Below are 26,286 nucleotides of genomic sequence, written 5' to 3' on the forward strand. Positions count from 1 at the left end.
TTTCACAGCTTTGCCCAGTGACATGGAAAACATATTACATGCAGAAGAAAATGTCATTACCATATTTATGCTTTCATCATTCGGCAGAGATTTTAAAACAGAAGAAAAAAGGGAGACTGGAGTTCAGATTGAAAAGACATACCTGGTGCTTTCTCCACAAAGATGACTTTGGAGTCTTGCAGAAAGTTATGGCCAGTCAGTATCATTTTTTTCCCTCCAATAACAGGAAAGCTGTCAGTACTTTGCTTCTCCACCAGAGGCAGTTCTTGGGCAGATCTCTGAGCTGGAGAGTTATAAAGAAGATAAAAAAAAAAAGCAACCACAAACACACACACAAAAATAATTAAATACTGCATTAGTAAGTAACTTAACGCTTACCCTCATAAGCTAACCTGAGTTTGATATAGAAACAAAGAAAGGTCAGAAGGTTTGCAGGAAACATGGTTGGTTTTCAAGTGCCTTGATCGTAAACAATAGGGTTATCAAACATAGCAGTAGAGATTTAAAAGGCTCACAAAGAACAAGCTGTTTTAAAACTCAGTTTGATCTGTCCTATATAAAAAAAAAAAGTATATTTTTATTGAAATTCATTTATTTAAAAGAATTTTCTCTTATGTTATCTGTAACATGTGTCCAAAATGTGCTTCAGTCACTAAACACTGTATTGTCAATTCTGCAAACTGTCTTGCAACAGCAGCCATGGGCCTTACGATCCAGCAGAAGTTCACAGTTTAGAGAGTGTATTTCCACCAGCACCTGAGTGCCAAAGCACACGTGGATCCATGCAAACAGAATCCGGTATTCTCGTGGCACATATCGTATCCCCCTCGAACTGGGACACGGAGCAAGCATGGCTGTGTTTCAAGGGATGACGTGACATTTTATCCAGATTACATGGTTCCTCCTGGTGTCACATGCACTAAGAGATGCATGAAGTTTTTGGCACCAGCTTATTCCACATTCTGCACTGGAAATAACACTAGCAACTTATTTTTTCTCCTGTTTTCTGCTTCTTTCAGGACTCCTCACATGTTTTTTACTTTGCCTGTTAGGCTAGAAATTGCCCTTGAATAAGAAACAAAGGGGAAATTGTTCATCTCATATATATCCTGGACAGAAGAAAGGGCTTTATGCCAGTCTACCTCCCACAGGTAAGGAGGCTCTGCTATTCTTCATAAATAACATAGGCTTATCTTAATGTAACTCTCTTCCCACTGCCAATGCTCATTTGTTTATTTAAATGAATGACTGTGAAGGAGAGAAGCTATCACTGTTGGTCTAATAGCACTACCCTTTCCTACAACTTGACTCTCTTGCAGACTCGGACTACCAGAGCAGCAGTGGTGCTACCCTGAGCGAAAGGATGGAGTACTGGCACTGGTCTGAAAGTCTGTCACCAATATCACTGCTTTTGCAAGAGGAATGCAGGGATGTTCTTTCCTGCAGCCTCTCTATTAACGATCCCTGAAAAAGCACCATGCCTTCAAGAGCTCAAATGTTGCCATGCTCCAGGACCTTCCAGACAGTTGTGTGGGACTCCAGCCTGGCATTGATGCAGGGACAAGTGCAAACACAACCCTCCAGCATGCATGGGACATGGGATGGTCAGGCCTCCCTCTCCCTCCTCTCTGCTCCCCACTCCCAGAGCTCACCCTCCACGTACCTGTCAGACGTTAAGTTACTCCCTACTCTGTTGGCATCAGAAAGATCCACTTTGTGGAATCCAATAAAACCTTAAAAAACTGTTTCAGTCCATCCAGCTGACCAAATTAGCAGTTAGACTGAAATTCAACTTCCACCACTTACGCTGGAGTGTTAAAACACATGAAGCAAATAGGTTTTGTTTTGTGTGGGGGAGGCAGACAAGGCTTACGGAGCAAGAACGATATGGGTGTCTTTGGCGGGTGCCCCAGTGTATCTGATAAAAAGCAGTCTGCTCAATCAAAGAGACCCCAGCGCGGAAACCTGGTTTCTGAAGGTTTTCTGAAGCCGCAGGCAGCTTGTGCCAGCGTGGTAGCTCTAGTATACTGCTAGCTCCGCATCAAAGGGGTTGGGGTTTTGTTTGCTGATTTTTGCTTTATGATGGGGAGACAGAGTGTGAATAGGACACGATAGCTGTTTTCCAAAACTCCTACAGCAGTTACCTGGATGATAGGGAGTCACCAAAAAAAAAAAAGGCCTTGTCACTCCCAGGTCTACTGTTAGTTTAAGTGCACTCTACTTTTGTTTTAAGTATGTTCTTTCTTATAGAAACCAATGCACAAAGCTACACATTTTTTTCTAAGACACAGGTATTTTGTCTTCAGTATAAACCACATGCTTTTGGAAAGCAGATTAAGGTTCACTGACTAGACAGGTAAAGCAAAACCAATGAACAGCTTGTCAGTGAACAAAGACTGCCTGTGAGGTGGCACAATACCCAGCAAGAGAAGGATGTTTGTTGCTACTTACAGCACTCGATGGGGTTGGAGGCTACTTGCAAGGAGAGAGTCCTGCCATTGGCCTGTGGGATATGAACCCTGAAGACCAGCCGCACACGCGTGTTCTTCCGACCGATGTCCGTCTCTCCCTTGCGCAGCTCAATGTCAGAGTTTCGGAGCTTTAATATCCCAGCACAGTCAATGCTATCCAAAAAGAAACACAGAGCAATTCAATTCATTTCAAGCAGACTGCGGGAAGACACGAGTGTGCAGTATCTTCCTTCTCTCCTGTACAACCTTCTTAAAAAGTCTGAGTCAGACACGACCCAATGACCAGGCTGAACACGGCAGACTTTGTTAAGCCTAGTACTCGCATCCACAAGTTGGGGCTCTCTGTAGTAACAGGTAGTGGCTGCTGTTGAGCACACAAATTTAGGATGTTACTTCAGTCCCCAGAGGAAGAAAATCTAAAAGATCCTTCCTTTCCAACACATCCTGTAAGGATGGTGCTTACAGATCAACCAAAGCCCAAAGACACAGTGAGACTAGAAAAGTCAATGGCATGAGACGGTAGTGCACAACGCGTTACTAACCTAGAGGGCAAGGTTACTTACAATTTCACTTGTTACAGCTAACTTGGAGAAAAATCTGACATGATTTTTATTCTAGGGCAAAGTCCTGAAAATGCTTATTAATGAGCACAGCTCTCCCTGAGGTCAGTTCTACTGTCAATGTGTTTGTATTTGAATGAGTTGGAAATATTCCCGAGCTAAGCGTTGAGCTGAAGCTCTGCATGAAAAAAACTAGACTCAGAGTCCTCCCTTCACATTAGGGAAAAATGTGCTTTTCATCAGATAGAACTACTACTATTTCTGACCTCTCTCTCCTTTTTTTTTAACTTTGGTTTTCTCCTGGATGAGTTTACAAGTCAGGATTTTTGTCAAAGCAAATTTCAATAGAGGAAGTTCCCAGAACAAAAGATATATAAACATACGCACTCAAAAACCCACTGCAACAATACCTCTGCTTTGGCCACGACTACAAAGCCTACATGGCAATTTCTTCTGGGTACTGGTCTCTGGCATGTATTTTTAATATATTGAATATGCACAGTTTAATTTTATTTTGCATTCACAGAGTTTAATTCCCCCTCCAGACCTTTGAAGCTCTCTTATGAAGCAAACTGCAAACAAGAACTATGGCAGCACGGTTTTGATCTACATTTTTTTTAAAGTATGGATTTCAGAATAACAAAAAGGCCCCTGCTGATACGATCAAAGAAACTAATGAACGTATTAAAGCGTCTCAACAATGCATATTAGCAGGTGAAAACATAAGAATTATGAAATATTTGTACCCATGTCAAAATTCTACGCAAAGATCCAGAAGATACTGAAGAAACAGTGCACTTCTCAATATATTGTCTCTCCTACAGCAACACTTGCACAATAAATAAAAAGTACTTAATGACAATTAGTTCAGAGCCAATAAAGTTCAGAGGAGAAAAAGCATTTAAATTCAGGTTTGTACAGTCATGGACATTAAAATCTGAAGTCAACGGGAGTAGCTAAATATGCAAAAGTTTAAATGTGCAGATGAGCGACAGTGTTTCACTGAATCAAGGCCTGAATACACAAAGTATGTGTGAGAAAAGTCCTTGGCTCCTAATTTCAATTCATTGTTAGGGCTATATGAGGTTTTAGACTACTGACGTGTAAGGCTCATATATGCCAAAGCATTGTTTGTGCTCTTGGGAGAGCTCTACTACGATCTGGCACGCATGTCACGAAAATATTCAGCTTGGCTCCCAGACTGTGTAACTACCTTCATTGTAGGGAGAAAGATGATTGAAATGGTAATAATGTTCCTAGATGGCCAAAAATGTTATTCAAACTGGATAAATAAAGGGCCAAATAAATAGTGAGTGGGTACGAATTGGTGAAATTTCAACAACCTCAATGGAGTCGTGCCAGCTTACGACGACAGCACATGGGGCCAATGGTTTTGCAGGCTTGTCATGACTTTTAACACAATGCACTGACAGAGGTCCTCAGGTCTTGAGTGATCACCCTAAGCCTGGCTGGCAACGCAGCTAAACACATTCTAGCTCTTCTGTTTACATGAGGCACGCCGGGGCATGTTGTACATGACACTGCAAACCAGCTTCTAATAACCACTACATGCAGAAGGACTTCAGGTGTCTGATACCATTTTTCATTTCATTAAGGCGTGGAAAACTGTATGAATAACAAGGAGAGAAATTGGGATTGTAGTAAGCTCCCTAGGATTCTCCTGTGGTATGTGGTTTGGTGGGGCCAGGATTTCTTGCTTGCTTTCTGTCTATCTACCTACTTATCTTTCTGTCTCCCTATACATACACACAAAGCTGCATGCATCTATATATAAATATGAATACATTCACATTTATACATACACCGAGAGATGTACATGCACACAAGCACACACAAATTCCTCCCAAGGCAGACACCTCAGATAAGGGTTAGGATCATTTGAGTGAGGGGGCAGACTACTCAGATAAGGCCTAGGATCATTTGAACGAGGAGGGCAGAGAGGACGGGATTAAATAATGTGGAGGGTCTCATGTACATCACATACACAGAGGGATATTTGACCTTTTATACACAATCCCATAATGAAATTTATCTGTGTGTAATGGACCTATGGGACACTTAATTATCACTCAGACTCCTACTAATTCAGAGATCCTTAGACATCTATGCCTGCTTTTCTGTATAGGACCAAACTTACCCCAGTCTAATAACTCCAATCTGTAAACTGTATCACCTTTACTCCTCTTCTTAATTCTAGAAGCTTTGCTTCTAAACAAACACCATGAAAAAGCTGATTTTTATTACATAAGGATTAAGAGTGGTTTTATTTGTCTCAAAAACACACCAGAGTACTTGGAAATGCTCTCTAAGAGTTTCCTTTGACATCCAAAGATAAATTTTAATAGGCCCCGTTCCTTGTGCTAGTGCTTATAGGAGCAAGAGGTGTCATATTTAGAAACTAAATGCAGGAGCTGAGGTAGGAGATATTTACAGCTTGGTAACTGAGATACTTATTTTAAATGGCAAATAAGCACATTGGCTGAAACTCTAGAATGAAAGCAATCAGTTGTCATAAATATTTGTGAAGTTCACTTTGTTGTTAAGCTGATTAGGGTCAATTTGTCCCAGGAAAGTTGTGAAAACCTACTATTACAGAGAAAACTTTAAAAAAAAAAAAAAAGATAGGAAAAGGAAAATTGTGTACAAAAAAAAAACACCACACAGAAGGAATCAAGTGGAACGACCAAGAGGAAACTGCTAGGAGTCAGATACAGTGCTTGGGTCTTACATTGCTCTCATGTTGTTCTCTGGAAGAAGTGGAATTTCCAGGACTTTGGTGTTGGAAAGTATTGTTTCATGGCTGGTGGTGGAAACAGTCTTCCCGGTGATCCGATGAACCTGGTAGAAAGCATGGGGTCGCAGCAGGCGGTCGTCTGCAGTCCCAATGAACAGCTGTAGCGTGAGCGGCTCGCTTTCTAAGTAACCGTGTAGCTGGCAAGAGAACAGAAAACGCCCACTGAGCACCATGCACATAAACTGCTAGGAATCAATTAAATTTTTATAAGCAGGAGAGCCTAATTCAAGGAGGGAACTTGTGACAGGTGCTATGTGTTAAGTTCCCCCCTCCCATTTTCCCTGTAACGTAATATTGGTACAATAAAAAGGTGCACTCAGAAAATGTCTCATTATCCTAAAGGACCTGAGGCACTTTAGATGGGGTGAGCTTTTGAGCACTCCCGCTACGTCCACAGAAAACTTTGCACAAATTCTGCCGTGGCGTTCAGCAAAAAACCACAATGAAGTCAATGTTCCCTCCCAGTACTGAGGGTGGCAAAACCGACGGAGTCTGCAAGTGGAAAGGACACAGCTCATCCATCCCCGAGCTTTCCGGGTCATCCCTCGTGCAGCAGCACGCTGCTGCTCAGGACATGTCCCCTCATTAACTGATTTTTATGCTGGTAAATACCTCCTGGGACAGCGTGGAGACAGATCACATATACATGACTAGTAGCTCACCATGTGTGTCAAATTCTTGTTATAATCGCACAAAAATCTCATTGAAGCTACTGGGCCTGACTTGAACCTCATCCACGTTACAGTGACCGCTCTGATGACAACAAGAGTTATTTCTGCCACAGGCTGGGGACGGAGCAGGAGCAGAGTCTGACCTCATCCCCACCATCTCCTAGAAGAAGCTACTCCAGGTCCATACTGGTGCAAAGGAGAACATGGGTGGAGCTGTCTGGGGACAGCTCCAACCTCCACTTAACGCTACTGCCTGATGCTGGGACATGAGCCTCACAAAAAGAGTTATCTTGCAGTAGTTAGCTGCAAAGCCCGGTCCCAAGGGAAAGGAGGATGCAGCAGCTATAGGAGAGAGGAGCGCGGGCAAGGTAGGCTGTCCCGGGAGATGTGCCATCACAGAGCAAACCTGCTCGCTTTGTTGTAGGTTTAGTTTCCTGTGCGAATGGTTCAGGTGGGTTTGGGCATGAGTTATCCACCATCACTGCACCATCACTAAATCCGATAGATCAAAATTAGACCACTGATCATAATTTGGTGAGGAGCAACATTTTTCATTTACTGTGCATGCAAGTCCAAAGCTAAATAAAGCTGAAAGCAAGTGGTGAAACCCATATCAGATGTTGTTGATACTTGTGTTTTGCTTGCTTTCACTCTCCTTAAATCTTAAAAAGCAATTTGCAGCTTCATAATAACGTAAGACCCATCTCTCCAGGGTATCTGACCATCTGACAGAGGGAATGCTATTAAGAACAGAGATCTTGAGTCACTTTTGCTCCTTGAGCACTGCAAAATTCTGGTAAGTGCAAACACAGGCACGAAGCCTTCCTACTGCTACCAAACACACTGATGGCAACAGGAGCACATAATGGCAATGTTTCAGGTACCACGGTGACCAATGCATGAGCAAGGAAGGACGCTGTGCCTAGACACATCTTCTATCACTAATTGGGCGTACTGCAGATTTTTCACCCTAAGCTTTGGTCAGAAGAGCCAAGAGGAAAGCAGAAGCACTTTAATTTGTTCGATTTGGTGTAGTAATTTTTACATCCTTACCTAAAGCGCACGGATGCTGGGAGGACGCAGGGATGGGAGGAGGAGGAGGCTCATTTCCTGCACTCCAGTATTTTATCAGCTCTGCATTGCTGAGACACCACACGAAGGCAGCTGAGAGCCAGGGGGTTCTGATATGATATGGGGGGATTCCCTATCAGCGTTGTCAAATTGAAAACACATTAGCAGCCATCTGAAAATCTGCGGTATCATCAAAATGATGGGGAGAGGGGAAAGCAGAGCCAAGCCCACGCGCTGCCTTCAGCAGGGTGCTGTGGGCTGTACGTCTGAGCTCAGCCCCACACAAACCCGCGCCAGCCCCACACAAACCCGCGCCAGCCCCACACAAACCCGCGCCAGCCCCACACAAACACGCGCCTCCTGCGACCCTTGACACCAACACGAGTGCTGCGCTGCAAAAAGAGGGCTTTCCACCTCCAACCCCCACGGGTGGAGATGCAGCCTGAGCTGCTGGCGGGCGATGGCAGGCGTGCTCCTGGCACAGCGGGCGGCCGCGGGGAAGCCACCATCCTGCTCATCACCACCGTGTCCCCCCCGCCTCGCAGTCCTGGCTGTTCGCTACCGACACCGGCGTGAGCGGGGCTGGCGGAGTGACCTGGATTTGGCCCGGGCTGATCTCACCCCGTCTCGGCATCTCCAGAGCCTCAGCGGAAAACCCGAGGTGACGGAGGAGATGTGGGGTATTTTGGATCACGAGCGGCACGCAGGTTTACAGGGGGGGCAAGTAAGACAGTGTGACACACCAGCCGATTAAACTTCTGTGTATTACCAGCGGTCACTTGTCCAGCTCGTCATGGATGGTGCTTTTTATGGAGAGTGTAAAATTAAAACAAACACATATTGAATTACGAGGTCGCTTAAAAGGTAAAAATAGACTAGCGTGTAACTCAAACCTCAATTCAGCAAAAGCAAAATTGCACACCGAGGTACCCACACGTTTTACTGAACCTGGGCAAAGGGGTCAAATGTTGGTCTTGCATTGGGTTCTGCTATTTCAGGCTTTATCTTTAAATCTGAACTCAGCTGCTGCCGTATCTCTTAACCTACTGCTGAGTCCCAGCTTGTGCTTTTCCCACAGGTTTTCTACCAGGAACTGAACACCTAAAGTCCTCAGCTTTGCATACCTGCACTCCCCCGAAAACGTTTCAGATGCTGGAAAATAAACAAGATCTCAGATGCACGTTTTGCATTGTTTTTTAAGGATTGTGATCTTTAAACTAAATTTAAGTTTGCCTTTTTTTAAAGGCCCTGTACTACAGCCCTGCTGGGCTTTGCTTTGGATTCATTACCCACAGTTACTTACTCCCTGACAGCTACTTCTGCACCTGAAGACAAGTAGTGGCTACAGCACTGAATGAACGTGAGTTTTCAAGAGCTGGAAAGTGTCAAAAACATCCAGAAAGACTAACGTAATCACTATACAGTTGATTTTGCTGCCCTCAGAGAAGGCAAAATCCTCACTCCCAATTCACTGTAAGTCTTATTTCATATTCTGCGGTAGGACGCATCTGATCTCTGATATGTATCTCCCTTTGAGTTTTACCCATTGCATCACATTATTTACTTTTATATTATGTCACATAATCATGTATGCCAACAGAAGCAATAAAAGAAAACGATGCAAGGATTAACTTTTAAAGGGGCACATACTGTGGGTGACTAATTTTAGATTATGCACCCAGGGCACAATTTCTGTGACAGACAGCATTGAGCTTTGAGAGTTTTTGGCGTGCTGCAGATGTCTGGAGAATGGGCAAGATCTTGCTTACTCTCAGCTGGGTGCAGCGAGAATATTCTGCAGCTCCCTCAAAATACAGGAGAGCGTTATTACTGTCACATCGTTCAGCAGGATGACGAGGGGAGCGGTGGCAGTAAAGGCAGAGCTGTGGTACTCGGGGCTGTTAGATTTGTCAACAGGTAAAGGGGATATCGAACAAGACAGATGTAAAATGGGAAGGGGGAAAAGGGGGACTGAGTATTTTTCTCTGTTAGGAAAGATCTCGCATGTTCACATCCGTGCATATTTTCCACGCATGCTCTGGAATACTGTACTTGGTGGTATAACGATTCCGTTTCCTGGCGTGCAACATGGGATGCATGCGTCAGACACCCTATTTTTATCTTTTTCTCTGTGTAACACAGTCCGAAGCTCTTCTCTTAATAACTCAGCGGCTGAGTGCAGGTGACAAAGGCTGCTCTCGGCTACGGCATTCATAATAAAGGATGTGCCTTTCCTACCAAGCATGCTTTGCTTGGCAATATGTAGATCCAAGTGGAAAGAGCTGTACTTTCCCCTGCTGTGAAAGAGTAAAAGGACTTAGCTGCAAATAAGGATCAGGTGCACAATGTTTTGGAATGAGTTTTCCTTCCCAAATAAAGGTGAGAATACAGCAGTCGCCTGGCTTAGTATAAAGGAAAAATGCAGGCAGAACTTAAGTATGCAGATAAGACCTCTGTGGTCAGTGTTTTTGGGTTTGAAATGAAATTAGGTCATGTTCTCTTGTTGCGACTGACCATTGACTACTCTGCTCCTTTTCTTTTTGAGCAACACTGTTAAAAATATTTGAACTGGTCTCAAATGATATTTGCATTTACATTGTCTGAAGATGCTAAGATCAAAATCAGACTTAATTGTGGGCTCGTTTTACACTCCTCTAATTCTATCAATCAAAAGCGATGCAGTCACTGGTAATTAACACCAGAACAGGACCGATCACAGCTAAGCTCTTTGTCACCTCACATCATCTTACGCAAGAGCAAGGGAAAGGCTGCACCGGCTGGGCGACTGCTCCACTGCACCAAGCTTTCCCTGGGATGCCTACACCTCTCCTTCACCGCTTTCACAACGCCCTCTCTCACCAACACGTCTCGATTCTCACCAGTAGATTGCTGCTCATCTTGGCGCAGGGTGCCAAAGCAATTCCCAGCCTTTCCCCGGGCCGATGCACTGCGCACCGTGCATTGGGGCTGAGTGTTCCCAGGCATCTTCCTCCGGCGGGCAGCAAAGCATGAGGGGCAGAGCACCGTTTCACCTCTCACAGCCAACATCCGACTGCAAGGAACTACCTGATTCAGTCCTACAGCGACGATAACCTGAGGTTTATCACAGACGCCAACATACGCAGCCTGCCTGGATTCCAACCGTGTGCCTGGTGCGTACCTATGAAATCTGGCAATTAGAGTTAAACAGACTTGAAAAATGATGAGCAGACAGAGCTGAGGTGCTTTTAACATGACCGTTAGGAAGAAAAGCAAAACCTCCCCAAACCTTGCTATAGTTACTAAATTTTGAGGAATTTTTGCAAACATCGCATCCAATAACTCAAACGCTATTTCAGCATTGGTGGTTATTCTAGACCCTGCGAGGAAAACTTCCATTATTTAAGCCACGACATTTATTTTAAGAAACGCGGCTGAAATATTCTGCGCTCTCCCTTCCAAGTGCTTTATGCTTTTGGCATGCTGAAGCATCTGCTGAAATGCTCAGAAAGCTACCTGTCATTACAAGGAGTCCTCTGTGCCTGGAGAGGCTCCTGGAGGCCACCGAAAGAATGGTCCCATTCTGATGGGACACACAAGCCAGGTACACCCTCTGCACCCACTCACGTCGTCAGAAAAAAAGGGAGCTACACTACATAATAGCTTTTAAGTGTAATTATTGGGAGTTCCGGGAAAAGACTGCAAAAACCCTACAGCAGCGCATTCCTCCAGACTCTGCCTCTGTAAATACATTAAATGACCATAGTGGATGATTTAGGGCTTATCCCGTCCCAATGCATTCAGGGCAGAGCTCCCACTAATAACAAAGTGGGGCATGATCAGGGACCCTCTAAACTAGCCAGCAGCTTGTGCTTGAGACTCTCCAGGCTACTAGGGGCTGCATCCTTAATGATAAAGATGTGCCAAAAAAATCCACAGGTAACGTCCATATCAGTGATGCATGTACAAATGTGTGTGCCTGTTCTTTGTATGTTTGGTACATAACAAAGACAAAAAGTAAATACACCCATTTATGCCTCTAAAAATAGAAAGAACAATATCTACATTTTCTTATCCTACCATGTAACTGATGGCTACGCTGCCTGCAGCAGGTAATGCAGTGCTTACGCTCAGCAATGCCTTACATGTCCATCTGTCCCACCTGCATTTCTAGAACCGTTCAAGGAATACCCTGAGTCAGTCTGGAGAGAATCATTAGCGAGACTAAACACCCAGTCTGGGGAAAGGGGGCTTCTTTCCCTTTTTTTCCCATCAATGTTTTGGAATGTAATTCCAATGCTTTCAAACAGGTCAAACAGGATAAAATCTATAAAATAGTGAAATTTTTAAAGTAATTGCTGCTTGTCTCTTTAAGCCAGAGCTTCAGGAGCTACACACCATATAGCTTTATTGCTAACTTTCTCAAGCAGTAGGTCTTCTTTTTGTTACAGTAACTGCACATGATGAATGATAAAATGAAACAAATTGTCATGTTTTAAAAATGTATCTAATACACAGCCTCAAACAAATAAAATCAGTGAGTGCTCAGTGTCCTGACTTTTTTAAACTGAACTGAACATTAAACTGTTTAAACTACAAAGAAAGTGCACAAAACATTCTGAGTATTGATTTGAGCTGTGAGCGCCAAGCTTGCATAAAAACAGGGTCATCAATCTGATTTTTAAGAAAAAGGATTTACTTTCAGCTACCACACAGAAGCACTAGGAGACGTAAGCTGTTGCATCATGGGTTTAAACGGGAAGAGGGAAAAGTTGGTGTTGCAGGCAATGACTGTCATGTGAAGCGAAGGCACCGAGGGTGAGGTCAGGAGACCAGGGCATCTATTCTTGTGTGTGCCGCAGAGATCCTGCCCAACCTTTGCCTGGACAGCCCCTGAGCTGCCCTGCCTCCACGCCCCTGGGCTGAGAGCGCCCAGGGACCTGCTGCTGAAGGCTCAGGGAGCCAGCAACCTACTGCTCTGGGGAAAAAAGGCATGAAAAGAATGCCCTCATCGCAAAGTCCCCTCCTATTCTGCCCTGTTCTGACTCCAAATTTCTTTGCTAGGGGAGGCTTGCAGAAAAAAACACACTTCAGGTGCCCAGAGCCAGATGTGCAGCATCTGCAGGGCACCAAAAAACCCCTGCGGGCTCTCGCAGCTTCCCTGCCTCTCTCCAGCTGTTTCTCTCCACCTTCAGCATCACACTGTGCAGGTGGACGTGTTTCAGCCGCTGCCGTGCCTCCCACGCGCCCTTCCTGCTTTTTAGGTCTCTGGCCCAGACGGACGCAGGCTGCTGCAGCCCACAGCGTACCTAGGACTGAGAGAGGCACATCACCCTGACCAGGTACCTCTTCCCTTTTCCAGCAACCAGGCACGCAACAGGGGCTGCCAGTTTTCGGATGAGGTGCAAAGCTCAGCTCCAGACCACTTGTCAGTGGGGATTCGAAACGGAGGTGCTAAACTCGGGCCACGCGAACGCTCCTGCACGCTCTGTTCTCTGATGAGAGCACAAGCCAAAAAAAAAAGAGGAGCGTTTACTCAAAACAGCAGAGCAGACAGATTTCAGAATAAATAAAAAAAGCCCCAGAAAATAAAACACCTCCTTAGGAGCTGAGGTGACCCTCTGGCTGTGATAGCTTCTGCTGAATTTTATCTGACACAATTAACCAAAAAAGTGTATAATTTATGCCCTGTGCAAATTAACATACATGCTACTACACCTTCACCTAGTCCTTCACTTACTTCAAATAAAAATGTAACAGGAATTCCTACAGTTTTTTGTGCTGCTTTCAAGATTTATTTTTCCTTTCTAAAACTAATTTTCCTTGGATTCACTCAAACTCTGTTTTAAGATCCAAATGTAGTCAGAGCTGGTCCTCAAATAAGAATAAAATGGCTTGCTCCTGCAAAGGGCTAAGCCTGGGCAGAGGGAGAGAGCTGGAGAGGAGAAGGAGTGAATGGAAAACAGCAGGAGTGTGTTTTATGTGGCACTTTCTAGTGCTGCCACTTGGACTTTAATTCAACAATGCAGCAAAAGAGCAGCTGTTCACATCATGATGAATAAAGACCTATATAAAACTTCCAGCTGCAAATACGCTGTGAGGAATTATTAATCTTAATGTAATAGAGACGCTGTACACTCAGTCACTGGCTCACAAGTCATTTCAGTCTCTATCCAGGGAAAAACAGCCTTCGTGGCTGCTGGCTCTCAGCACGCCCATGAAATAGCCTTGTCTAAATAGTCGCAAGATGCAGCTCCCTATTTCTAGGAAGGATTTTCCTCCTCAAAAATAGACATACCTAGAAACCAACCCAACTCACACTCCTGAAATTATTAGACTTACAAGAAGGATGCCCATCAGAAAAGGAGTTACTAACAGAATGGATTTGTAGGTCCTGAGCACCTTATTCACAGGAACACCAGGAAATCATTATTGCTCTCCTGCCATCTTCTACCACAAGACTGAAGAGACGTCCCTCCCATAATCCTAGCTGCCCCTTCACAATCCCAGTCCCACTTTCAGGTGACTGGAGGCAGCCAGCCCTCTCCGCACCAGGCCCATCTCTAAGAGGGCATCACCTAACTGCGCAGCCATGGGAGCTTCCAAAGCCTCCTTGCAGGACAGGGCTGGGGAGAGTTGTTCACCCATGGAGGGATGGAGGTGGCACCCAGGCCAGGCAGTCCACTTAAATGAAGAAGTTTTCTTCTTTGCGAACAGCCCCACGCTCCCCCAAGGCGGGTCGCTGCTGGCCCTCACGTGGGAGGACCACCTCTCCCCTGGTTAGCTTGTCCCGCGGCCCGGCTGCCACCTGGGACCTTTTGGGGCTCTCCACCCTAGCAGCCTGTGTATGTTTGCACTTGGACAGGATCCACAGCAATACGAAGCTGAAGTGCAGGAGGCTTTCAAATCGCATTTGAGTAAATGTACGCTGACAGAATCACAGAATCACAGAATCAACCAGGTTGGAAGAGACCTCTGGGATCATTGAGTCCAACCGTTGCCCTGACACCACCATGTCAACTAGATCATGGCACTAAGTGCCAAGTCCAGTCTTTTCTTAAACACATCCAGAGATGGTGACTCCACCACCTCCCTGGGCAGCCCCTTCCAATGTCTAATAACCCTTTCTGAAAGGAAATTCTTCCTAATGTCCAACCTGAACCTCCCCTGGCGAAGCTTGAGGCTATGTCCTCTTGTCCTATCGCTAGCTGCCCGGGAGAAGAGGCCAACTCCCACTTCACTACAACCTCCCTTCAGGTAGTTGTAGACTGCAGAAAGAGGGTCTCTGGAAACCGCATATTAAAACTCTGGGTCCAGGAGGAAGTCCAATGCATTAGTGCCCCCTCTGAAACCACCCAACCCCTCAATTTACTCAGCTTGTACTGAAACGTTTGCCCTCAGCATCCATAACAGCTTTGCAGTCATACCCATGGTCATGTAAGAGTTAAAAAAAAAAATCACAGGAACACTGCAACAGGAATTTATTACATATTCTTAGGCTTACCCCGGGCAAGCTTATACTTGTGAACCTGCCTTTCGTCACGCCGCTGACGCATCGCTCGCACCCAGCAAGCTCCCATTTGTGGGTGAGCACGGGCCGGCCCGGGATCCTCGGGCGTGTGACAGGTGCTGTCAGCGCAAGCGGGACGGGCATGATGCCCTCACGATGCCCATCCCAGCCGCGGCACAGCGCCACTGCCAACATCCATCAGTGACTTTTCTGAACCCGAGACACCCCACGGACCCCGAATGCCACATTATCACTTGGTGGCTCACCAGTGCTGCAGTACCTGCACGACTTTGAATTTCCACCCCTGCAAATTCGAGCGCAATGGGGTGCCCAGCTACCCCCAGGGGTTATCTGCTTAAGGGTCAATGCTTTTCAGGTGCTTTTCCTGCACATCAAGATGAACGCTGGCTCACATGGGTCAGGGGCAACACCATGCCAGGCAAAATACCTCTGGGGTTCACAGACACCAGTGAGACAGTATTAGACCAGAAATGGTTGCTCTCCCCCTAAATTTTAACTCCTATCCCAATGACATTTATTTAAACTGCTACTGAAGGCAGAAAGCTGGGGCTATGTTTAAAGGCTTTATCTCTGTAAATATTTGGAGAGCTATAAATACTGAGCCATATTCATAATATGAATATTGGACTTACTGTTCTGTTGCCATGAAAATTACTATAAATACACTTCCAATTCTTAATTTCTCCAGTTTTCCAAGAGCTCCTTCAAAAAGACAAAGAAATTCTTATGTAAGATGTCTTGCTACTTAATTAGCCATCGGAGTCAAAGGTTACAGCACAGAGCAGGAACTGAAAACTCAATGACAGAGGCAGACAAAGCACGTAGTGCACTAGCACGCTATACAGCTGTACGTCCCAAGTGGGACTTATTATAGTCAGACAGCCCATGAGTCAAGCCCTGACTGCTTTCTGTGTTTGGGGAAAGGAGGGAGCGGGAAGGGAGGCTGTCTGAAGGTCTGAAATAAACCTCCTCGCTTCTTCTGCAAGTCACATGAATACCAATGGCTTCCAAATTTCACAGTACCTCTGTCCGTTTTTTTTTTTATGTAGAAATTAATTAAAAGAAGGAAGGCATTTCAAGACATTTTAGAAAAGCGCAGAGAGAGGATGGTTTCGCGGCTGAAGGAGTAGCGAGCTGGGCATAGGGTGACTGAGCTCCCAACGCCAGCTCTGCCAGACAGTTTTTGCTTCATCACAGATACATGACTTGATTAGAGCAGAGAAAATTTCATAACAAGTTTTTACATATTTCCAGCCTGCTCTATGTTTAATCAATTTGTGCTTCAGCCTTCTTATAAAATAAAAGCCAGTAACCGTGCCACGTGGCCGGGTAACCCTTTCTTCGCTACGGAAAACTCAGCTCTTCCCACCCTCTGGTTCCAATCCTTGCATGATTTACACCCGCTTTTCTTGGGGAATAAAGTAGATTAATGCAACCCCCTTGCTCTTCGGAGTCAGAAAAGTTCTGTCTGCACATGTATGTTCCTCTGGACAGGTTCTGCTTCCATTGTTTCAACCCCCAGAAAGTGTTGTCATTATATGCACAAGATTCATAAACATGCTATTTGTGACTCCTCTCTCGGAGCAGAAAAGGACACTGTGTTTTGCCAGGTCACTACACACTTCTGGTCCTACTCTCCTTCCACAAGCCACCTTTGATCCACCTGGTCCTACAGCTCCGATTATGCTGCAGTTTTATCTGAGAGCGTGCCTTCCACAGAAAGCATCTTAATGCAGCGAGAAAAATAGGTCAGGTGTATCTCATAGTTCAGCTTCAATGTTTTGACCTCCAAGACAGTCTGATTAAATTGTGAAAAATGCGGAGAGATTGGATTCCATGCCATGAGTTGGTTGAGAGCAACAGTGATGCCACTGGTTGATGTCACTTGCTTTACCAAAAAAAAATGGATGCACCAGACCAGGCTCTCTCACCAATAAGCATAACACAAGCAGCTCTGACCAACAGGCCACAAGGGCTAAAATGAAATGAAAGGCCTGTGATATCCAACAGCAAGTAAATAAAATAAGCATGAAAGACTCTTAAATAAACTTTCTCAACATATACAGACTATTTTCAGTAGATCATTCTAAATATTGTCACGTTGAGTAACATTATTTAGCAACAGCTGTTGCACTAGAATCTCATCCAAATACTGACAAACTAATACCACAACCCCGTTTAAAGCTAGTAAGACAGTCAAATAAAATGTTGCAAATATTAATGGCAGGACTTCCCAATAAAAGCTTTACAGAGTAGCTTATCTGCTGCTACAAATGGATGACACCTTGTTGCAGTCGGTGTAGCAGGATGTCAGTGCAGGACCGGGATTTGAGGAGGACACTGAGGGTAACACTTTCTCCTTTGAAGGGAGGTAAGATGAGTACTGATGACCAGGACCTGTGTTTTTACACCCAAACCAAGACAGCATCTGTGTCAACCTGCTGACTTCAAACACGAGGCTCTGGCAGAGGTCAAGTCCCAAGCCACAGACAGGAATGACAAAGTCTTAAAAGGCACCGCTCTTCCTCATCATACTCAAGCCTTACTAGGGTATCTAACCTAAGAAGTAAACCTTGGCCCTGGTGAACTGGTAAGATCTTAAAGCCTGCTGGGCCCAGTTACATGTAATTATACACAACTCATCAAGTGAAAATGGAACAGGGAAAAGCCAGGTGACTCATGACACCTAACTTTAACACATACAGGCTGGACAACAACAGGGTCTAGTCACCTTGGCTGCCTTCACAGCCAGCAAAACGAGACACGCACTCTGAAGGTGTGACCTACCTGAGCTGCTTCAGATGTTCACATCAGAATAAAATTAATAGCTCCCTAAACTCTATACCGACAAGCCTCCCCCTGATTACAGAGAGAAACGAAGGCAATTAGCTCAGTCGCAGACATCTACGGTTAGCCAAATAAACCCAAAACGTAGACTTGCCCATGTAACCAGCCCAGGCCAAAGTTCAAAGCATGAGTGTCCCACAAATCCAGAGCAGTGCTGCAAGAAAGGCACGCTGCACTGAGCCCAAAGAGACACGGAGCAGAGCTGCTGTGAGAAGACCCCCACAGTGGCAGAGCCCGCTACAGAGGCAACGCTTCACCATCACGTGTTTTGGGCAGTCGCCCACAGCTTTTCACAGAAGGGGTATGAGACCCATCAACTGGAACGGTGGTACTCTGCAGCCCTTTTCTCTCCCAGAGGGAAAGGTCAAAGTCAGCTCAACCACAGCTTAACTTCAGTGCTTTTGCTTCTCCACCCTGATTTTGGGGGCCTGATGTACCCTGGACATAGAGACAGCCACAGCACAGGGTGGGCAGTGGGTGGTCACAGTTGGGAGACAGACACTTAACCAGTTCCACCTGCAGCCTCCCTCCCTGTGCCTGAGATGGGACCAACAACCCTTCCCTCTCAGAGGAGAGGTGCTGCAAGGATCAACTCATTTGCATGCAAAGACTGCAGCAACCCCCCCAGTCCCACCAGCGCTCCCCGTCTCAGCTCTGGAGCACACGGGAAATTCTGGAACAGCATCAGGTACATCTCGGGTGGCCTTGCTGTTGCTGTTGTTTCAAAACTGGAGTGCATGTTAAAATCATAATAAAAAGGCAGTACTCTTGCTAATGTTCCTTTTTATACTAAATTCAAGTAATTCAAATTACTTACATTACATACCTATCTAATATGAAAAGGGAAAAGACCATTCACTAATAACTGGAGAGTCGAGAGGCTAGAGGCCGAATTTGATCATATTTTTCTTTATTTATGTTATTTTACTCAAGTCTGCAGGAACAAAAGAATGCTTTTACTCATTACACGATATTCCTAAAACCATCTGCTACTACAGCTAGGCTTCTAGATTAACACTGCCCTGTGAGTAGAGCAACTACCCATGTAAAACTATTCGGGCTCAGAGTTTCAGGGGCTTCATTTACGTTAGCAAAACTGCAGAGCCGTAGCCCAGTGCCAGCATCGCCATTGCCCTGCCTTGCTCTTTGCAAAACCTCTCCAACCTGCCTCCATTTCACGTAGGGCTCTTGGACCCAGCAGCGGGGCTATGTCAGTTCATGTATTTAAAGGTTTTCCTCACAACCGGGAGGGATTAGAAAATGAGGCTTTGATGTGTTCGGGACATGTGCTTGAGATTACTTGTGTACCTAGATGCTAGCACATGTGCCTGCAAGTTGTGGTCTAAATCTGTTTGTCCCTGGCAGCTCATGTTTGCAGCTACGGGTGGAGTTTGTGTAAAATTCTATTACTGTATACCATTTTGTAGTCAATAATACTCTATAACCTATATTCAGTAACAATATTTGAGTCTATATTGAGGAATATTATATTATTGCAGAATAAGAGCTACGACACATAAGGCCCACATAATGAAAACAACATCACTGCAAGAGAAGAGGCTGAAAACTGATTTGAAAGCCATTTTGAAAATTATTGCAGGATTATTAAGGATTATTGATGAATAAATGTCATCTATATTTTTTTTAAAAAAAGCTGCATATTCTAAGCCATTTTATGAATTCCTGCATATGTGGGGAGAGATTTACATGTCTTACGTAGCTTTTTTTTATTCTGAGATGACAGGCACTATCTAAATATTGTTATAAACACGACTGCTCCACGCTGTATTGTGTTTCAACCAGACCAAATACCCTCCGTAGCACAGGAGGTGTTACAAGATCTTAATACACAGTTCTGCAAGGCGCCGCAGGATTTTTTTGGGTTTTGCCTGGTTTTTTTCAACAAGCGTTATCTTCTGTGGACTTCTCCAAGGAGAAAAACCAAAACCATACCAATTACACTCCTTCAGCACTCCACAACTTTTAGACGTGCTATTCCTCTTCAAGTCAATGAGAGTTTTACAGCTAAATCCAACCCTGCATGCTTCGCCAATTTTCTCTGGTGTTTTCCTGCTAGAAATGCAGCCACTTGGTACATATATAGCAGTGAGACTGTATTAAAAGCCACAGCAGGTGGAAAATAACACAGCCCAGGGAAGTTTTTGTTTTTGACTCTCCTCACAATCAAAGCTATGCACAAAGCACAGTGAGGCACAGTAAATAAAGACATTTCACACAGACAAGCACGAAAATCTTCCAAAACAAAGAAAATTAAATTATCTTTCAACTAAAGAACACGCTGCAGTGAAAGTCTAAATGAGCGATTCTAATTAAAACCATGCTGCGAATCTCCTACTTTCCTCTACGAAAAAAAAGCCCAGCGAGTGTTTGTGCATGTACAGCCACCCTCGAAAACCAGTCAAGCAGCTTTCCAGCCAAACGACGCAAGACACAGCACCTCAGAACTACAAAACATATTGAAGTTATTTCCATAGCGATCATAACAACAACGTGCCAGGCCGGGATGAGCAGGGAGGGGGGCTGGCAGCGGGAGCTCGGCCCCTCACGGGCCCTGGCGCTGCCCCGCTGTACCAGGCAGGCCGCCGGCAGCACCCACGCAGCGCCCGTCCCCTCGCCCCACAGCCGCATCCAGCACCCCACCGCTGCGTGCCACCCCGCTCGCCTCAGCAAGGGTCGGTGTCAACCGAAAGAGTCACTCGCATCCCTTCTCCGCCCCACGCTCGCAAGCAAAGCGTTACGTCCCCACGTTGCACACGCAGGAGAGACATGGCCGGCGCTGGTAGTCCTGGCCCCAGGCAAACACAGGCCATGTTGTGCAAGCCCTGTTCCAGCGTCTTAATCCTGATGTGTCGCAGCCGTCTGGGCCTCAGGTCTCTCTCCTTGCGCTGCTAAATCAGGCAGCAGCCTCTGGTGAAGACGTTAGGAGGGGGATGAAAACTCAGGACTAACCTTTTGTGCGTGAGCTGAACCCGGGCTTCATGCACGGCTTGGCTCCGAGCAGCTCTCCAGAAATGAAAAGTGATCTCTCTTCCAACCCGCTCCCTTCCAGCTATTCATCTACTTGCACAGCCACGATGCGCTGCGGGCTTCCCGAACGCTAGCCACTCTCCTTGCACAGGCAGAGAGCCGAGGGGACAGGAATGTGTGGCTTATTGAGTACAGCGAATATGGGCATCCATGTCCCGTGCAGGATATGTGGGATACACTGATATTGCTATTTTGACGCAGGCACAGGGATAGCAATCAGCTAAATATAGCAGACTTCAGCGACCCGTCTAAATTACAGACTTAAATAACATGAAGAAAGGTACAGTTTGCCCAAAGACAGAGGAAAATAATGGGAAGATTTTGGACACTGATGGGAAGCTTGGCTCTAGCATCATTACGCCTAACTTGCTATCAAGACGTACAGTAAAAGCTTCAGAGACACAGGCACTTCATGCCCATCAGATGTGGGCAGGCATAATGGTGGCAGAACAAAAAGAAGATACAGTCATCCTAAGGGATCTCAAAATCAAAGGACCAGAGGCAGAGGAGAAGGAGGATCAAGTTAACAGCATTCACTTGAAAACCATCAGAAGGAAGCAGCAACACATGGAGAATCTGCAACCGATGCTCAAAGTGCATCAGATTTTTAAGAGGGAAAACTTAATGGATCTCCTGAAAAGCAGCAAAGAGGTCTGCAAGAACAGAGCGCAGATTCTGCAATTTGCTCCCCTTTTTCTGCTGTTTTGGGGCAGTTGGGAGCCCCACAGAGAAAGTGTCTCAATCCAGATTTTGCAGCTGAGTAACCTGCGCGACAATAAATGACACAATTAATTGCCAGTTGATCAATGTATCCTTGCCTGGTAGAAAACTTAAGCACGTGTTCATCATTTAATCTCACATTATGACAATTTAAGGATGTACTCAAGTGCTCTGTTGCACTGTAACAGAAAGATCACTTTGCTCAATCTCTTTTACATTTTTTCCTTTACATCACACAGAACTGGACCAGCAATATTTTTACATGAGTAGGATTGCAAGTGGCAAGGGAGGAGCTCCCTTTCTGGTTAGGACGATGGGTTTTCGCCAGGATTCACGTTTGGCAGTAACCCCATGTTATCAGTGCCCCAAAGATCAAAACTCATTGAGGGGGACTTTGGTGTCTGCAACCGAAGTGCCAAGGAACTCCCAAAAACATACCCACGCTATGCCTGCAAGTGGTGTTCACTGCTTTGAAAAGGGCTGCATTTGAAACCCGGGCAGTAGACTTTTAAATCCCAATGTACATAATGTCTGCATGCAAACCAAAAGCAGGAGTTCCTCCACTTTACTGAGTACTGAAACATTAAAAACAGGTGTTTAAAAACCGTATTACAAATCCGTCTGCAACCTGTATTATTTTTACCACGTGCAAGTAAATTGATCACTAGCGTTGTGTCAAGTGTTTCAGCGAAAATATGCAACTCCTGCTAAATTATTTCTTAAACATGTGGAGGGAGGAGAAAGTTTATTTGGTGCACTGACAGCATGCAACATACTTTACTTATGTGTATGTATACAGCAGATGCTGTAACGGATCATCTCCCTCTCATGGCACCTATCAAAGAAGATCTCAAGCTATTCTTCACAAGGGAAGAAATGATAAACCCCTGCTCATAATGAAAGCTGCAACGTACTTTGAGAGAGCAACTGAGTAATTTGACACCATATTTTCCACTGATTCAGCCTGTTAGTTGGAACAACGACTGATTAAAATGGAAAATCTATATTATAACCACATATACTGACATTCCAGATTACAAGGTATGTTACGGATGTGCTTTTTTTTACTCTTCTTATATATAAAAATTAGAAAGTATAAAACCAGAAATTATTCTCATGGAGTTACACTGGTGTGAAAATGATCTGAAATATGAACTGGCCCCCAGTATAACTTCATACAGAATGCACACAATATAATTTTCATTATATATATGTTTTGTGCAATTCAGAGTACCGAGAAGAAAAAAAAAATCATTTGCCCTGAGATATTACTTTTAGGAATAGAGGACAGATGTCTAGTTGCCAAAGCAGACTTGTAAAAAATTAATCACCTGCCTCATGCAGGTTAGCAGTATTTGGCAGGTAGGTTAGCTCAGCTCATAATGAAGCATCTGGCTTTTGGTAAAGCTGCGTTTTAATTTTAACCGTGTTTCATTTCAGCTTTTGGGTGCACGTCAACATGCAATAACCTGACAAGTCTGGAGCAGATTTGCTGATTGGTAACTTTGGTGTAGGTCTTCTCAACTTCAACCAAAACCAAGTCAAGTAACAACCGTGGTTCAGCCCAGACCACAGCCTCACGTATCATCTGAGCCTCCCTGTAAAGCCATCTTAAACCCAGTCCTAAACATCTTACCCATCCACAGTCTTATTTTCTTAAAAACAGCTAAATTGACTAAGAGTCAGCAAACTCCTAAGCACGTGCTTGAATTAAGCAGGCTAAGCTGACTGACTTCAGGAGTCCCCCAATACTGCTTTGAATGTGGTTTGGTTTGGGTGGTTTTTTGTTTGGTTGGTTGGTTTTTTTTGTAACTGATGTCTGGTAATTTCAGGCAAGCAAAAGGTCTACCCATGTTGTACTTGTCCTTAGAAAAGTGGGTACCCATTTGTAGCATTACTGGTAGCCTCTTGGCTAACCAGAAGAATCTGCAGCTCATTCTTGGATGCTGGGAGGGCAGAAGAAGAGCTGCTGAAGCTCAGAGAGCCCTGCAGAACTGTGGCCTTCTGATCCCACCCCTTCCAGGTGTTCCCCCTGATGCATGCATTTTCAGTGGAAGGGTGCTTCTACCACAGATTTACCAGGAAAAAAAACCACCACCACCACCAATTGTCCTTAGGAGAAAGCAATCACTATGCAGATGCAGGGGCCATTTTTTAACATGAATAGCTCAGGCATTCAAATAATGTTCCCAAAAGACAAAGATCTATTAGAGCAATGAATTAAGCAATTGCCAATTTTTGTTTTTACATTATGACCCTTTTTTAAGCTTTCAAATGTGCCAAAACGCTCAGGAATCTCACTAGCTGTTGTTTTTCTCTTCTTATATCACATCAGCCGAAACATTTCTTTCTAATACTTTTTTAAAAAAGAAATATAAGAGAGAACAGATCACACTATGGGGTCCTGAGCTTTAGCAGCTCTTGACAGAGAGTACAAAGGAAGGAACTGGGAACATTGAGCTCTGTAAGCACATTTGCAGCAGCCTCACTAGCAGTACCACAAACACCTTCGCCAGGCTGCTGCGGCTTGTGCAGGTATTTTCCTAGCACACTGCTGCAAAGAAATCACCTATTTCAACTGCTATTTGTATTAATTTTTTTGTTTCCACCTCCACTGAACACCATCCACTGACAGATAACTTCCCAGGCCCACGACGCACTTGCACTTTAGTTATGTAGAAAAAACAAGGCAAGGGGGATTTTTCTTATCTTGCTTGGGACCTGACCGCTTGCAGGAAAGGGGAATGGCAACTTCTAGAAAGAAAATTCGGAGACAGAGCAAGAGACACAGTGTCTGCAACTTTTAGCAGGAGTGATGCAATATTAAGCAGGGGGCAAAAGGGATGAAAAGGACAAAAAAAGCAGAGCACTCAAACAGTTAAGCATGAGTCCTGATTCCTCCCTGGAGAGCAGTGATACACGTTTTTGAGGTATGCTTCCAAAATAACGATGAAACACCCTTTCAGACAATGCGCAGAAAAAACCCTGTCCACAGGGCAAACAATTCACCGAGTGAAAGGATGCAGATGAAACCTGAGGACAAAGCAAATGAGGAATAAGAGAACACAGACCACTTAGTTTATGTTCTTGGTCTTGCAGAGAGTTCCATCACATTGTTTCTAGACACTCAGGGCATGTGTGCTGCTGGCCACCAAAACCAGCCCGACAAGGGAAACAGAAAGGATGGCTCTGTGAGCGGTGGTGGAGATAAAGGTGACTCTCTGCTTCCTTCCTAGGTCTAACCTAAAAGGTCTTTATCTTATCAACCACCACCAGAGGACACCTAGAAGATACTCCACACAACAAAAGCAATGCCGCTGACTCCCTTGTCACAAAGGACGAGGCAGAAAGGAAACTGGGAGAGGCCAAGGAAGAGGAAAGCCAGGAGCTGATATCATCATCCCCTTTCCCGAGGGAACAGAGACAGCAACGGCAGAAGAGTGGGGATGCGTTCCATCCCCTCCTCCCTCAAGGCAACTGCTAACTTCTGCTTTGCCGGCAGCCAGTGAGTCCAAACTGAAGGCAAACCTAGGCTGTTGGGCTAAATCCTTCAGGCTGGAAAGCCAGATTGAATATCTCAGCATCCTAACAGCCGGGATATGTACTGCAGCGTCCGTCAGGCCGAGGTATCATTTTTAAAGGAGAGCAGAGTGCATCCCCCAAGCACTGGCTGGTGGAAATTTCATTTTTCATTTGGAAAGGGCTGTTGCGCCAAACAGCAGAGGCCTGTCCCCAAGACTGCTCATAAATCAGAGCTGAAGTTGCATTTTCAGGGTCGTGAAATCTTCACCAGCTGACAGCAGCACACTTTCCAGAACGGCTCCCTTCTGGACTTGGCCCTTCTCAAAGAGGCCATGAGCCACCTATACGGTTGTGCTTGTAGAGCTACCCTGTGGGACCAACTTCATGTGAAATACCAAAAAAAAGAGAAACTCCTCCCTTCCCAAAATACAAACTTCTAACGATGAAAAACCATGATAAAAAGCCTTCAATGGGCTTTCTTCCATTTGTTGGATTTATAGAAGCAATAGCAGCCTTAAAACATCTGCCAAATCATTCTACTTTTCAGTTTTGATTATCTGTCTGCTAGTTTGAGGTTAGCTTTAACTATATACATGCAAGAAGTGAGAAAGTCATTCAGCTTAGATTTACTCTTAAGAAGTACCGGCTGTCTAAAACAAGGCTATAAAATGTAGGCTCCCTGTCTGGTTTGTTGTATGGTTGCACGGCTTTGTGCTATTAATTGCAACCTGGCCAACAGGTGCTTGCCAACGTCTTTATATCCTCGCCATAAGAAAGGATTATATTTCCATCTGGATGAAAGGGTGACGCTGCCTTCTGAAGAGAAGTTAAGAGCAGCACAGAGAGGAAGTCCGCTGTGGCACGACAAGTTGAATCACTGCTTACTAACGAGAATATGCCCTCTTCTCTGCCCCAATAGACCCAGAGAGGGAAGGGGAAAGCAGCTAACATGATTTTTTCCACATCCACTCCTCTTGGACGGGTGTCAGATGGCCATGAGCTGGACCCACCAGGGACTGTTCTCCTTCCAGTTCCCTTGACTCACCCAGCA

At 45.0% G+C, this 26,286-nt stretch overlaps 1 protein-coding gene and 1 long non-coding RNA gene across 7 annotated transcripts in view; one reads left to right on the forward strand and one right to left on the reverse strand.

The window, feature by feature from the left end:
• Window positions 1–26,286, reverse strand: part of NFATC1 (nuclear factor of activated T cells 1) — a 116,338-nt gene that overhangs the window by 64,526 nt on the left and 25,526 nt on the right. For all 6 annotated transcript variants that reach the window (XM_068395911.1, XM_068395915.1, XM_068395913.1 and 3 more), the window contains exons 4-6: window positions 5,781–5,983; window positions 2,452–2,624; window positions 143–283 (exon numbers count right to left, since the gene is read on the reverse strand). In XM_068395911.1, the coding sequence (XP_068252012.1) occupies window positions 143–283; window positions 2,452–2,624; window positions 5,781–5,983 (517 nt within the window). The remainder of the gene's footprint in view (window positions 1–142; window positions 284–2,451; window positions 2,625–5,780; window positions 5,984–26,286) is intronic.
• On the forward strand, window positions 6,809–8,742 carry LOC137660838 (uncharacterized). The gene is made up of 3 exons (XR_011047785.1): window positions 6,809–6,885; window positions 7,230–7,313; window positions 8,667–8,742. It is a non-coding gene; the product is annotated as an uncharacterized lncRNA (long non-coding RNA).

Source organism: Nyctibius grandis, chromosome 3 (genome assembly GCF_013368605.1).
Source record: "Nyctibius grandis isolate bNycGra1 chromosome 3, bNycGra1.pri, whole genome shotgun sequence".
NCBI classification, from domain to species: domain Eukaryota; kingdom Metazoa; phylum Chordata; class Aves; order Nyctibiiformes; family Nyctibiidae; genus Nyctibius; species Nyctibius grandis.